Source organism: Emydura macquarii, unplaced genomic scaffold, assembly GCF_026122565.2.
Source record: "Emydura macquarii macquarii isolate MOO-44397 ecotype Brisbane River unplaced genomic scaffold, CSIRO-AGI_Emac_v2 contig_318, whole genome shotgun sequence".
NCBI classification, from domain to species: domain Eukaryota; kingdom Metazoa; phylum Chordata; order Testudines; family Chelidae; genus Emydura; species Emydura macquarii.
The window spans coordinates 7325176-7340833 of NW_027130455.1; the positions used below are offsets into that span (position 1 = coordinate 7325176).

Genomic DNA, 15658 nt, shown 5'->3' on the forward strand with positions numbered 1-15658 from the left:
TCAGTTATGTTCCCTTTTGCACCCTTCAGCTGTCTTTCTCAAATGGGGCTTTATGTACTAGTACATCCGTTTGCTGACCCTCAGCATCCAGTAGTCACATGTTCTGATCTCAGTGCTGGCTGCCTGCTGGGAATTCTCCGCGCTAATTCTTCATATGCTTTTTCTTTGTCATGAACTACTCTACTCCCCAGAATAACATTCCGATTTGTTTTGAGAAGGGGGTGGGAAGTGAAGGGGAGAGGCAGTCACTTACCTAGATGTGCTAAGACAGTTCAACTAAGCATAAAAGTACACACTCAAACACAAAGATGTAGAGAGCTGCCAAAAAGAACCATGAGACCCAGGGAACATTCATAGAACTATATGTTTCTGCACCTCCATCCAATTTTGTTTTTAACCCATGTATAAATAATATACTGGAGTAGCAGAAGGAATGGTCCTTTGTAATCCTGTAAAATTATTCTGAATTTGTGCATGTATTTCCATACACCAAATCTATGTCATGTTACAACAGAAAATGCTATTAAATGCTGTTTGAGTGTTTGGTTCTGTAGGATCCAATTTGATTGTATCTTGCATTTTCAATAAAAGTCCTTCAAAAAAAAACTATGGGCCAGATTCTCAGCAGATAGATCCAAGCTTTATAAACAATACTGTTGAATTGTGAAGTGTTTAAAAGTCTGAAATTGCCAAAGTTAAGGCTGGAGGGTGTAGTTAAGCGCTAGATTATGAATTCCTTACTTACATTGGCCCCAATTCAGGACTTTAACTCTGCCCTGTAGTGACACCATGCAATAACCATGTGATTACACTTCAGGAATTTTAGTGCTTTTAGTCCCAAATTAGACTGATTTTTGAAAACACATTAGATTTTTTGCTTTCCTTTCCCGTCCCACTGCCACCCCCCATCATTGTTTCACCACAAGGCAGAGCCAAGATTGCTTGAGTAATCCAATTCTGCATTTCCATGACATAACATATTTTGATTATGGTAAGTTTAGCCTGAAATCTGAATGTCCTAGGTTTATAATGGTTGTTTGGGGGATAACTGCAACATTCCATAATGTGTTTTATCCTAAATGACTGATATATATATATATATATATATATATATATATATATACGCTCAAACTTAACTCCAGCTTAACATAGTTTTTGTCTGGGAATTTCCTTGTGTTTTTTTTTTTTTTAATTACAATTTTCATACATTAAACACTAAATAGGAAACCAAAAAGAATGTTGCCTTGCAATACGTCTAATGACATGAAGATGTTCAGTATCAACCTTAAAACATCTTTTTGCAATTTTTTTTAATTTTAAGCCTTTTATATTTATATTCACCAGTGTACTCTGGTGGTTTACACCTCCCTGCAGCAGCACAAAGCTGCCAGAACATACTACCCAGTACAGATGGGTTTACAGCAATGCAACACAGATGGAGTATATTCCCCACTTTTCCTCTACAGCCTATCCCCCACAATCCCCTACACCTCCCCCCCAGTTTCCTCCTCCCTCATGCCTTCCATATTCCCCCTGTTTCCCACGCCTTCCTGCAACCCCTACATTCCTCTGCATGCACGTGTGCACACATACAGTTTTCTCCTCCCTGTTGAACAGATCTGATGCAATGGGTTGTTTTTTAAAAGAAATTTTGGGGAGGATACACTGTATTCTCCATACATATCAAAGCAGATCAATCCCTGCTTTCAGTGCAAAACTATACTCATCCTTAACTATGGAGCTATGACTAGCACCTCCCCAGCATCTGGAAAGAGCCAAGCTGAATCAAGCAGTGGTGGCGGAGAAATAATAAATAATCCTCTCAAGCTTCTATTTAAAATCAGCAATTAAAAAGGCTTTTCTAAACAAAGGATTAATCTAAAATCCAGAAATCGCCATCAACATGACCTTTGATATACTTAAAAATGACTGTCCTGATTAAAAAAAAAGAAAAAAAGCATGCAGTATTTGCCACTGTGTCCAGTCATGAGTATTTAAGCATCCAAGTTTCTGCTTCAGTGCTGCATGGAAAACTCAGAAATCTAAGATTCAACCAGGCGCTCACACAGCACTAATACAGGCGCCCTGACAACACCCCAGAGAGTCAAGGAACACTTGAATCTCTCTAGCATGACTGGTAAATAAAATCTTAAGAATATGACAATTCTCCAAAATGCTCCTGTATTTGTTTAGCTGTCATTGAGCTGGTTTGCTTTTTGGTATATTTAGCATCCAAAGAAGTCTTTGTGGGTTTTACACCAAGGCAAGCATATGTAGGGTCAGGATTACAGGAGTTCACTGAGTGCTATATGGATATTCACACAGCACAGGCCTGAGTAGCACAGCCTATCATCATGTACTTTGTAATGTAACTTCAGCACCTGACTTAAGGACCTCTCAGTAGGGACACAACAAAGAACTCCCTCTCTGAAAAGACCCTTCCCCTAGATAGTCAGATCTGTAACAGTGAGAGCATTTCAGCTGATCTCAGCTGACACAATGCTGCATGGGAAAAGAGGTGGTCCCTCTCCTAACTAGGACCCAGCCATGAGAGGCTTTAAAGATCCTAATGAATTGTGCCTAGAATCAAATAAGGAGGCAGGGCAGCCATTGAAGCACTTGTGTAATATGCATCCTGTAGCTAAGATTACTAAGCAAGCTAGCTGGCATATACTGAATGAGCTGTAGCTTCCAAGGGGCTTTCATGGGTAGCCCTACAAAGAGAGCACTGCATCATTAATCCAATCTGGAGATAACAAAATGGCTTGGCTAATTATGGCCAGGGTCACATCAGAGAGAAATTCTTGCAACCACTGCCAGGGGTACAGGGCATGTAGCATTCCATCCTTGTTCACCCAGGCACAGGGATGCATGTGCTTGTGGCCCATGACCAACCAGCCTCTCACCTGCTGCAGCCTCAGCGAATCCAGCTCCCTCTCCAGCCGTGTGCGCAATCGCCGCTCCATCTGCTCCCGTTTCTCACATGCTGCCTGGAGCTGGGTCAGAGCCTGCTGCAGTTTCTCCACTTTCTCAACATAGGCTTGCTTCTTACGCAACTGAGGGCATAGCGCAGCAGAGGACACAGTGTCATTAAGAGAAGAGCGGAAGCCAAACAAACATGACATGAACATTTATGTCTATGAATCAGGTTGTGATGTGATCCCATAAATCATTGGCACATGCATGTTGCATGTTAACACGGCATTCATTGAAGCTAAAACTTCCTGGGGAGAAAAATCTGGGTACTAAAGGGCTCTTTAATTTAGTGGAGAAAGGCAGGGCAAGAACCAGTGGCTGGAAGCTGAAGTCAGACAAATTCAAATTAGAAATGAGCCACACTTATTTAGCAGTGGGGGGGTGGGGTTAATCACCTGGATGAAGTACCATGGGAATTGATGGACTCTCCATCTCTTGATGTCTTCAAATCAAGACTGGATGCCTTTCTGGAAGATATGCTTTAGCCAAACACAAGTTACAGGCTCAATACGGGGATAACTGGGTGAAATTTAATTGGCTTTTGATATACAGGAGGTCAGACGAGGTGATCTAATGATCCCTTTTAGCCTTCATAGAACCATAGAAGATTAGGAAGGAACCTCAGGAGGTCATCTAGCCCAACACCCTGCTCAAAGCAGGACCAACCCCAACTAAATCATCCGAGCCAGGGCTTTGTCAAGCTGCACCTTAAACACCTCTAAGGATGGAAAACTTAAACCTTAAACTCTATGAATCTAGAAATAAATCTTAACCCTGCATGCTCCAGTCTCTGATGACAGAAAAAGCATCTGCAGACCCTTAGCTGAAAGTATACAACTGCTGGGTGGTTTCCAGATGTTTTCTTGTCTACAGATGTGCATGGGTGACTATTAGTATCAATTAAAACCATTCTTACTCCTAATACATGTACTGCAGTGATTTATAGGCCCAGTGTTACATAAGGATTTTGCAACATGCCATTTTATGACCTGAGATTAATCCCTGACTTGCTCAAGTAACATACGCTAATAGGAGTTTGTGGAAGTGGACTGCAGATTTTCTTTGTGACCTTTCAGGCATGCAAGTGGAGTCAGACATTAGGTGCATTGTAGCATCTATCTGAGCCATTATTCTTACTGACTCCCACTATGCCACAGAAGTGGTAATTTCAGGACAACAAGGTAAAATGATATTAATCCATGGCAGGGATTAACATGCCTTAGAACCTTTGGGGAAGAGTTCAGATATGTCACAGACTGCCCAAGGCACATTTTAGTGGGAAGGGTATCAAAGCCTTCTGTGAAAACTGATCCTAGAGAAGCAAATGGGACAAAAAATGGAGGGATAGTGAAGTCAATCGGAGTTGCAAGTACTCAGCACCTCTCAGGATCTGTCCCTGTGTAATTCAAAATGTAAATTGTTTCTATTAAAGGTGAATAGGATTAAGTCCTCTTTCTCATGGAGGTAGGATGGTAACCACAAACTTGCACACATATCATGTTGACTGCTGCAGATGGAGTTGAGATTTCACCCTGCAGGCTGCAAAGCCTATCTCTGGCAAGATATTATGTTCTTGTTCTTCTGTCCCCAAAACATAAATGTTTAATCCCCTTTAAAACATACCTATTTTGTTGTACAGAAAAAAATCAATTAGCATAAAGCAAGGGTGCAAATCCAAACCAATTAAAAACATTTCTAGTCTTATTGAAAATCTCACTTGACCCTGGATTTGGGGTTGGACAGCTTGCATTTTGTAAAATACAGACTTTACAGAGATCAGTGTGGTTATTGCCATTTGATAGATGTGAAAGTGAGGCAGAGAGGTTAATATGACTTGTCCAAAGTCACAGCTGATTCCTAGCATATGTAGGATTCCTGACTTCTAGTCTACATACACAGACACTCCCACTCTTCCTCGTTTATTTGTGTTCATGTGGCAAAGACTGGTTCTGTGCACATTTTACAGGCCAAACAAGAGGCAGAAAGACTAACATTTAACACAGTTATTGTTAGAGGAGTGCTTTATAAAGAGAGAGATTTTTATATATGTAAACAGTAGTTTTCAAGTCTCACAAATATTTTCAAGAGTTCAATATTTTTGCCCCTCTTAAATCAGGATGAAAAGTCAAAATTCCAAAAACATTTGCAAAAAGGAAAACCCTTTTTTTTTTTTTTCCATTTCAGGTCAATTGAATTGTTTCAGTTTAATAAGTTCAAAAATTTCTTTTTGATTTTGACTTTTTTTTTTTCATCTCAAGCTTAAATTTCAAACCAAAAAGTCCTTTTGAACTGGAAAACCAAAATTAGTCCTTCTGAAAATGTCAAAATGAAATGTTTCAACAATTAAAAAAAAAAAATTTTTTTTTTGAGTAAGGAAATTCATTGAACCTGCTTCTGGTTTGCGAATAGTTTTGGTTTTAATGAAGTGGCATTTTTCGACAAAAATATTTCTGACCAGCTCTAGTAAATAATTAGTTAACAGATAATGTGTCATTAGACAGCACTCCAGAACATGCAGCTTCCTTCCTGGGTTTTGTAGGACCAATAACAGTTGTTGTTGTGGATTGCAAATGCTTTCCTGAGTGTGGTCCTTTGTATGAAGCTCTTAGCAATTTTAAGGCTGGGGCTCAGGTGTTTCATTCAGAATAAATGGAATTCTTCCAGCACAATGCTAGATCAAGCTATGTACCTTCCCACAGATTGTACTTACAATGGATTCTTAGTCCTCAGAATTGTCTTCTGTGGCCATAAAACACCAAAGTCAAAAATTAGAATGAAATTAGAGGGTTTTTTTTACAATAGAGGTACAAAATAAAGCTTATTCTAAGCAGCCTTTCCGGACCCAACAACAATGGACCAGATTTTCATCTCCATTACACTGCTATAAACAGCAGTTATTTCAGTGGATTTACACTGGTATTAACAAAATTAGAATCTGGACCAATGTCCAGAAGCAAGCAAAAGATGACATTCCCCAGAGGCGTGTGACTCTGTGAAAGTGATATTGTGGAGTTCCATGTTCATGATCCCCCCTCAGTGGTTTACTGATCAGAGATGATCAGTTCACAAGTAAAAGGAGGGTTTTACTAACTGCAAGCCTGCAAACTGAGCCTGTGATCAGAGAGTCAAGCTGGATTCTTTCCACCTCATTCAGCATCGGTAGCAATAAAGACACTTGAAAACAAATTCTCTCTCATTCATTCCTGAGAGATCCTGCTGTCTGCAAAGGAATTGCACTGATTTAACGAAATGCTAAATTTTGCTTTGCAATTGGAATTTAGGCTCCCATCCGGCAAATGCTTAAGGATGTGCGTAACTTTAATCAGTATAGTAAAGTAATGCACTTGTTTAAGTATTCATAGTATCAAGCCCTTAGTTAACAATTCTGTTGATGATATTAAAATTCACACACATACCTTTAAAAATGAAAATGAAAAATGTCTGCTAAATGGAACAGGAGAAATTTGATGGGGAAATAAATGCTAGTCAGTTCAGAACTGGACTGTGTGTGAAGAAGCAAGAGTGTAATGAGAATGATCTAATTTTATGAACCAATAACTCATGACCTATTAAGCAAGAAACAATTAATGGAACAATACAAAAATTCATAAGATCAGTACATTTTTCCAGGTGCTGGTCCTGGCCCAGTTATCAGGAAAAAAAGGTTCTCTCTTGGCTCAGTATCTAGCCTTAGATTTATATATTTTAAGGTCAGAAGGGACCATTATGATCCTCTAGTCTGACCTCCTGCATAGCACAGGTCATAGCGCCTCACCCATGAGTTTCAGCATGAAACCCAGACCTGTCTGAGTTATAGCAGATCTTTTAGAACGATATCCAGTCTTAATTTAAAGACTGCAGGTAACAGAGAATTCACCACATCTCTAGGTAATTCGTTCCAATGGTTAATTACTCTCATTAATAAAAATTTGCACCTATTACTATACTGAATTTGTCTAGCTTCAGCTGTCAACCATTAGATCTCATTATGCCTTTTTCTGCTAAATTAAAGAGCCCTCTTGTATTAGAAATCTCTTCCCATGTACATGGATGTAGACTGGGATCAAGTCACCTCTTAACATTCTCTTGAATAAACTAAATAGATTGAACTTCTTCTTTAGTCTCACTATACGATACATTTTCTAGACCCCAAATAATTTTTGTAGCTCTTTTCTAAACCCTTTCCAATTTTTCAACATCTTTTGTGAAGTGCAGACACTAAACTGGACACTATTCTAGTAATGGGAATTCCTAATGCCATATACAGCAGTAATACTACCTTCATATCTTAAAATAAAACCTGTCTATTAATAGGCACTCCATACACTGTAGATTTAGGCAGTATGTTATTTACATTTTTAAATGTTTCATAAATATTTCTGAGTTACAATTGCCCTAGTTTTATTAAAAAAAGCTTTTTAACTTAATTATGATGATTTGGCAATACAAGAAATTCATAGAGATTTACAAAGATCTGCAGGTGGTAAAACCTTGTTAATAAAAGTATAGATATTCCCTAACGTAATTTTTCCCTTCATTCTGTGTATTCCAAATTACATTAAAAATGTCTTGCTTAATAAGAATGTGGTCCAAAAACTTCAGAAATGATCATCTGAACATGTCTCATGAGAATCAGGCAACCAAAAAGTGACACAAACAAAATCAGTGGGCTCTTTTGAAAATGTGGTTTAATTTTGTGACTAGAAACAGACAAAAACTGTGAGAATGGAAATATTTAATATCTCATCTTACAAATGGGCCATGGAGCAACAGGAAGGCTCAGTGATTTGCCCAAGATCACATAGGAAGTCTGTGATCAGAGCAAAGACTTGAACCCCAGTCTAGTGTCTTTATTGACCAGCCTTTTTCAATTTGTTTTGCTACACAGGCTGTTCCTTTATTTGTTCATTTTGTAACTAGTTAGTCAATGGTAAAACTCCCATTGTAGTACCATACACTGAGTCTATAATTTACATATTTCGTGTTAATTTAATACTGTGTGTTCAAAAACAGATGGCTTAGTGGTCTAAACTAAAGTAATAATAATCATTAGAAATTGCACATAGCACTTTACATATTCAAGAGTATGTATAACATTGATTAATTTAATCATCAGGTTTGAATACCTAAATTCTTTGGCACCCGTGCTTCAAGTTCTAGGAAGGGAAATTCACTCTTTTATCTTTCCAAGACAGAGAGAGAAATTGAATTGCATGCACTTTGCTGTTTGTGAAACTTACAGGTGAGACCTCAGAAGGTACTTAGATGGCTCCTATCACCGCAGTATCACAATCTGTAATGTATTTACCCTCACAACACTCCTGTGAGGTAGGGAAGTGCTATTTTCCCCATTGTACAGATGGGAACTGAGATTATTAAAGTTATTTAGGCATTGCTGTGCTCAGCATTGCATTGCCTAACTGATTTAGGAGCCTAAATCTGAGTTTCAAAAAGGATTTAAATCCCATGGGGATTCTGGCTCTTAAGTGCCTAAATCCTCTTTGAAAATAAGATTTAGGCTCCTAAATCAGTTAGGTGTTGCAGCAATGTTGCTGAGAGAAGCAACGGTTAAATACCTTTAAAAATATGGGCCAGACTTGTGACTTGCCTAAGGTCACACAGGAACTTTGTGCCAGAGCAGTGAATTGTGCGTGGGTCTCCCAAGTCCTAGCTAGCCCACTAACCTCTGGACAACCCTCCCTTTCACCAAGGTCCTATCTGCTCTGCATAGACATAAAAGATCCTATACCCTTTTTCTCCTTATTCAAAAATTCCCTTTCTACTATTCATAGATAAGGCCAGAAAGGCCCATTATGATAATCTAGTTGGATCTTCTGCATTAAACAGGCCACAGAATTTCACCATGTGATTCCTGCATCAAGCTCATAAATTCTGTTTGAGCTACAGCAGATCTTTTAGAAAGACATCCAATCTTGATTTAAAGACTTCAAATGACGGAGAAGCTAGAACCCACATAGGTAAATTGCTCCAATAGTTAATTACCTTCACTGTTAAAAATGTGTACCCTAATTTTAGAATGTTCTCTGTATGTACATACATCTACACTGTGATATAAATATTCAGACATTGTGATTGAGTCACCTCAAACAACTCTTGGGTAATTTAAATAGATTGATCTTCTTTGATCTCACTGTAAAGCAGGTTTTCCATATTTCTTGTAGCTCTTTTCAGAACCCTATAAACTTTACCAGCAATGTGTTTATGTTCTCATCCAAATCATTGACAAGGATATTGAATAGCACTGGGCCAAGAACAGATCCACTAGAAAAATCCCCATAGCTTGACTAATCCCCATTTACAATGACTTTTTGTGATCCATCAGTTAAACAGTTTTTAATCCATTTAATAAGGGCTACACTGATTTTGTATAGTGCTAATTTTTTAATCAGAATGTTGTGCAATATTAAGTCAAATGTCATACAGACATCTGAGTATTTTATTTTAAACTTTGTCAACCAAACTTGTAATCCCATCACATAATAGTATCAAGTTTGTTTGACAAAACTGTTTTCCATAAAATCATACTGATTTGCATTAATTATGCTATTATTCTTTAATTCTTTATTGATTGCACTCAATCAGTCTTTCCAAGATTTGCCCATGACTGATGTCAAGCTAACCGACCTATGTCACCAGGGCCTGATGAAATACACCCTAGAATACTCAAGGAGCTGATTAAGCAGATATCGGAGCCATTCGTGATTATCCCTGCATGAAAAGTCATGGAAGACGGGAAAGATTCCAGAGGATTGGAAAAGGGCAAAAAGGGGAATAAAGACAACCCAGGGAATTACAGACCAGTCAGCTTAACTTCAGTACCTGGAAAGATACTGGAGCAAATAATTAAGCAATCAATTTTCAAACATCTAGAAGATAATATGGTGATAAGTAACAGCCAGCACAGATTTGTCAAGAACAAATCATGTCAAGCCAACCTGATAGCTTTCTTTGACAGGCTAACATGCCTTGTGAATGGGGGGAAGCGGTGACGTGGTATATCTTGACTTCAGTGAGGCTTCTGATACTTTCTCGCATGACCTTCTCATGAACAAACTAGGGAAATACAACCTAGATGGATCTACTATAAGGTGGGTGCACAACTGGTTGGAAAACTGTTCCCAGAGAATAGTTATCAGTGGTTCACAGTCAAGTTGGAAGGGCATATCGAGTGGGGTCATGCAGGGATCAGTTCTGGGTCCAGTTCTGCTCAATATCTTCATCAATGATTTAGATAATGGCATAGAGAGTATAATTATAAAGTTTGCGGATGATACGAAGCTGGGAGGTGTAAATGTTGGCATGTTAGCTTTTTTCCAGTCCTTTGGAACTTTGAATATTTATTAAATATCAGAGAGCTCCTCAGCCATTTCTTTTAATACTCTTGAATGCAAGTTTTTTGGTCCTGTTGTACTGAGTTCTATAAACTGATTAACTGGCTGACTGCCACCTTTTGTTCCAGAGGTGGCTGTATAGTTGTGGTGCACTCTGTGTGTGTGCGTATACACAGCCACGCACTATATATATGAAATTTGGGATTCTTTAGAAAGGAATGGAGTGCACCCAGCCATATAAGACGTTTTCTTATGAATTACACAAGTTCTAAATAAGTATTTAGGCGTCTTCTCTCTATAATACCCTATGTCAGTGGTTCTCAATCTGTGGACTGTGGGCCACTTGCGGCCCAATCAGCATACAGCTGCAGCCCATGTGACATCCTCAGGGCCATACAGATAGTATATATATTGTGCCGCTGTAGCTCACATAACACATAGAGAGCTGCATATGCGGCCCACAATGGTAAATAGGTTGAGAATGACTGCCCTATGTCCTAACATTAGGTTAGCCATCAGTTGGTGAAATTCAGTCAAGCTCTTGGTTATACAGAAAGCATCTGTGATTGTGGTTTCCTTTCTTATCCTGTCTGGCTCGGTGTTTTATAACTATGTTTTCTGTATGGAAGGGTCTGGGGAAGAGAGGGACTGCCACTCCTGTGCTGGAAAGAGGTAAGGGGCTGGACTGAACTACAGCTGTAAACTGAATACTAAATACAAGCAACCATTTGCAGCAAAGCAGAGGGAATGAAGCCCTCGTCTCACCTCCTCTTCCAGTTTGATGACCTTGGCCTGAGCATTGTTCAGTGCCTGGTCCAGGATTTCAATGTGTCTCCGCTGATCCTCATTGGCAGAGCGCACGGCTGCCAATTCCATTTCCAGCTTCTCTCTCTCCTTCAAGTGCTCTTTGTCTGGAAGAGAGACAAGAACAAGAGCAGCTCTATCAGAACAGGGTACAGGCTCTGGGCCATGTGCCAGAGGTAAGCTGGCATCCTGTTAAAAAAACAAAAACTATGCAAAGCAACAGAGGGCTGGGCTACTCCAGCACAGTGCCTGAGATTCAACAGTGCAGTGGTGTGATGGGCAAGGAGTCTCATATGTCAGAACGCACCAGCTCACAGTCTGGCTTTACATTACGGCCGACACTGGAGAGAAATGACTGACCAGGTCCCTTTGAGATCCCTGAATGGAAGATGCTACATACAGAAAGTGCACAGGTGTCATATAGTAAATTCAAATTATACTGCATTAAATCCACGGCAAAACCAACGAGTGGCTAGCTAATGGGCCCCAGACAATCCCTGAATGTATCTGTTTTGATGGATGCTGTATATAGACTCCAGCCTTGCCATTGGTGTGCCATCGCAGTGTCACAAAGTGAAAGGGCAAAGGTCACCAATTTATACAGGTGCTAGGCCAGACAGGGGAGCTAATTACAGTGCATCACTGATCAGAGCTCAGAAGCCTCATCTTTCGGGTCCATTAGAACCCTACTGAAATTGTTATTTTATTATTAAAAGGGAAGGGAAGGTAACCCACCAGTCATTGGCATTCTTCTGATATGTAGCCCCTGAATAGCTATAGGGCCTGCAGTAGGGATTTGCAGAAGTAGTTCCAGCAAAGAGAATTTAATCTTTAGTCCGACTGGGGCTCTGGTTGAGTCTCTAACCCAACATGACCTGTGTGCCCTTCAGCTCTGCTGTGACTACCAATGACCTGGCTCTTCTCCTACTAGTTCATTTGCCAGTAGTGAGTGATCTCTTCCTTCACAACAAACGTACCAGAAACCACCCATGAAGGCAGTCCTGATGGCAGAGCACACAAAGCACTGTTAAACTCTGACATGGGTGTAACCCTCTCTATTGCCAGATCTAATTTCGCCATGACAGCCGATCAAAAAATAGGGACATTTTTTGCCAATACTTCATTCTTTTTTTTTTTTTAAACAAAGTTTCAATTTTCAAAATTAAAAATGACTTTAAAAATAATCGAATTTCACAACCAGCTCTGCTCAGCATCTTTCCTTTAGCAAGAAGTCAACAAGATCTAAGCAACAACTCATAGGCCCAGGTAGCATCTTTGCTGGCTAATTGCCTATTGACAAAAATGCCAATTAACTACTGCCCAGACTCCAGAAACCATTCCTGTGAATGTAAGTAAAACTACATATGCATAAAGCTGGCCACTGGATCGTCTCTTACCTGAAGGAGTTATTTTTAGAGCTGTGCAGGGAACAGCAGTTCTGTTTCACAAAGAATTTCAAAATATCAAAGTCTAGCTTCATTCTGAATCAGAATGAAAACTAATAATTTTGAAATTCTCTGCCAAGGAAAATTTGGGGAAACATTCATTTTAGGTCGATTGAAGCAATTTGTTTCAACAAAATTTAAATGTCTCATTTTGATTTCAACCCTTTTTATTTTGTATTAAAATATGATGGAACACAATGCAAAATTTAAAAAACTCAAAACAAACAGGTATTTTAAAAAAAATTCAAAACATTTTTTTCTGAAAATATCAAAATGGTCCAGTATCAACAGTTAATCATTTCCCTATCAGACAACACTTGACAGGGCTTTAGGGCTTTAAGTGCCAAATCCTTTTAATATATAGCTCAGGTTTTTCCAGTTGTAATATGGATTCTGACGATTCAGAATTTGTAGTAAAACTTACAGGTACCTGATAGTTGTTCTTCCTTGTTGAAGTAAACCATTTACATGACCGTAGCTAATTGGATTGGTTTCTCTAATTTCCTGTACCCTAATGGAAGCCAGGACTTAACATCTTCTGAGATATGATCCTATGGATTGCTAAACACTCTATCTTAGGTATTTATACATTCCCCGTTACTGTAATATGTGAGCACCTCAAAATCTTTAATATATTTATCCTTACAACACACTTTGGGAAGCAGGGCAGTCCTATTATCCCCACTTTACCAATGGGGAATTGAGACACCCAGACTGTATGGGCCAGATTTTTATTATTAAGGAATTTAACTCCCACTGACTTCCTTAACTTAACATAGGATTTCCATAGCAGAGCAACAAATTGAACCTGGGTCTTTTGCGTGCCCGGGGTGCGTAGTAAACATTAGGCCATCCTTCCTCTCAACTCTCAGCTCCCACTGATTCCCATGTAACCATTCAGCATCTTGTAAAACTAGTCCCTATTAAGCCTCTGTAGAACCTACAATAAAACACAGAGAACTACTTGGCAACAGTGAAACATTTTAATATAATGTAGCCTTTCTTTCTCCAATGGAGAAGTTTAAAGTTGGGACATGAGCCTCTTCATTCCAAGCAAATATCAGATTCGCAGGGAAAAATAACTAATTTGGAGAAAAGTGTAAATCTTGTCAACATTAGAGACAAAAGAACATTAGAATGGCCATACTAGGTCAGACCAATGGTCCATCTAGCCCAGTATCCTGGCTACCAACAGTGGCCAATTCCAGATGCTTCAGAGGGAATGAACAGAATAGGATAATTATTGAGTGATCCATCCCCTGTCAAACAGTCCCACCTTCAGGCAGTCAGAGATGTAGGGACACCTGGAGCATGGTATTGCATCCCTGACAATCTTGGCTAATAGCCATTGATGGACCTATCCTCCATGAACTTATCTAATTCTTTTTTAAACCCAGGAATAGTTTTGATCTTCACAACATCCCAGGGCACTGAGTTCCATAGGTAGACCATGCATTGTGTGAATAAGTACTTCCTTATGTTTGTTTTAAACCTACTGCCTATTAATTTCATTGGGTGAATCCTGGTTCTTGTGTTACATGAAGGGGTAAATAACACTTCCCTATTCACTTTCTCTGCACCATTCATGATTTTAAAGACTGCTCTGATATCGCCCCTTAGTCATCTCTTTTCTAAAGTGAACAGTGCCAGTCTTTTAAATCTCTTCTAATACGGAAGCTGTTCCATACCCCTAATAATTTTTGTTGCTCTTCTCCGTGCCTTTTCTAATTCTAATATATCTTTTTTGAGATGGGGTGATCAGAATTACGTACTGTACTCAAGGTATGGGTGTACCAGGGATTTGTATAGTGGCATCATGATATTTTCTGTCTTATTGTCTATACTTTCCCTAATGGCTCCTAACATTCTGTTAGCTTTTTTGACTCCACTGCACATTAAGCAGATGCTTTCAGAAAATTATCCATGATGACTAAGATCTCTTTCTTGAGTGGTAATATCTAATTTAGATCCCATCATTTTGTGTGTATATCCAATTTGCAGTACTTTGAACTTATCAACATTGAATTTCATCACCATTTTGTTGTCCAGTCACCCAGTTTTGTGAGATCTCTTTGTAACTCTTTGCAGTCCGCTTTGGATTTAACTATCTTGAGTAATTTTGTATTGTCTGCAAACTTTGCCACCTCAGTGTTTGTCCCCTTTGCCAGATCATTTATGAGTATAATGAACAGAATAGGAACCAATAAAAATCCTTGAGGGATCCTGCTATTTACCTCTCTTCATTGTGAAAACAGAACATTTATTCCTACCTTTTGTTTCCTACCTTTTAACCAGTTACTTATCCATGAGACCTTCCCTCTTATCCCATGATTGCTTATTTTGCTTAACAGCTTTTGGTGTGGGACCCTGTCAAAGACATTCTGGAAGTTCGAGTACATTACATCAACTGGATCACTCTTGTCCACATGCTTGTTGACTCCCTCAACGAATTCTAATAGATGGGTGAGGTATGATTTCCCTTGACAAAAGCCATGTTGACTCTTCCCCAACATACTGCATTCACCTATATGTCTGCTTATTCCATTATTTAGTATAGTTTCAACCAATTTGCTTCGTACTGAAGTTAGGCTTAATGGCCTGTAATTGCCAGAATTGCCTCTGGAGCCTGTTTTAAAAATTAGCATTATATTAGCTATTCTCCAGTCACATGGTACAGAGGCTGATTTAAGCAATAGATTACATACTACAGTTAGTAGTTCTGCAATTTCATATTTGACTTCCTTCAGAACTCTTGGGTCAATACCATCTGGTCCTGGTGACTTAATATTATTTAATTTATCCAGTTTTTCCAAAATCCTCTACTGACACCTCAATCTGAGACAATTCCTCATATTTGTCACCTAAAAAGAAAGGCTCAAGTGAGGAAATCTCTCTCACATCCTCTACAGTAAAGGCTGATGCAAATAATTAATTTAACTTCTTCACAACAGCTTTGTCTTCCTTGAGTGCTCCTTTATCGCCTCAATTGTCCAGTGGTCCAACTGATTGTTTGGCAGACTTCCTGCTTCTAATGTACTTTAAAATTGTTTACTGTTAGTTTTTGTATCTTTTACTAGTTGC

The 15658-nt window shown here is 39.0% G+C and overlaps 1 protein-coding gene across 1 annotated transcript in view; it reads right to left on the bottom strand.

Moving 5' to 3' along the window:
• Nucleotides 1–15658, bottom strand: part of AMOTL1 (angiomotin like 1) — a 109016-nt gene that overhangs the window by 17045 nt on the left and 76313 nt on the right. Inside the window, exons 7-8 of the mRNA XM_067568086.1 lie at nucleotides 11094–11239; nucleotides 2907–3056 (exon numbers count right to left, since the gene is read on the bottom strand). Of these exons, the coding sequence (XP_067424187.1) occupies nucleotides 2907–3056; nucleotides 11094–11239 (296 nt within the window). The remainder of the gene's footprint in view (nucleotides 1–2906; nucleotides 3057–11093; nucleotides 11240–15658) is intronic.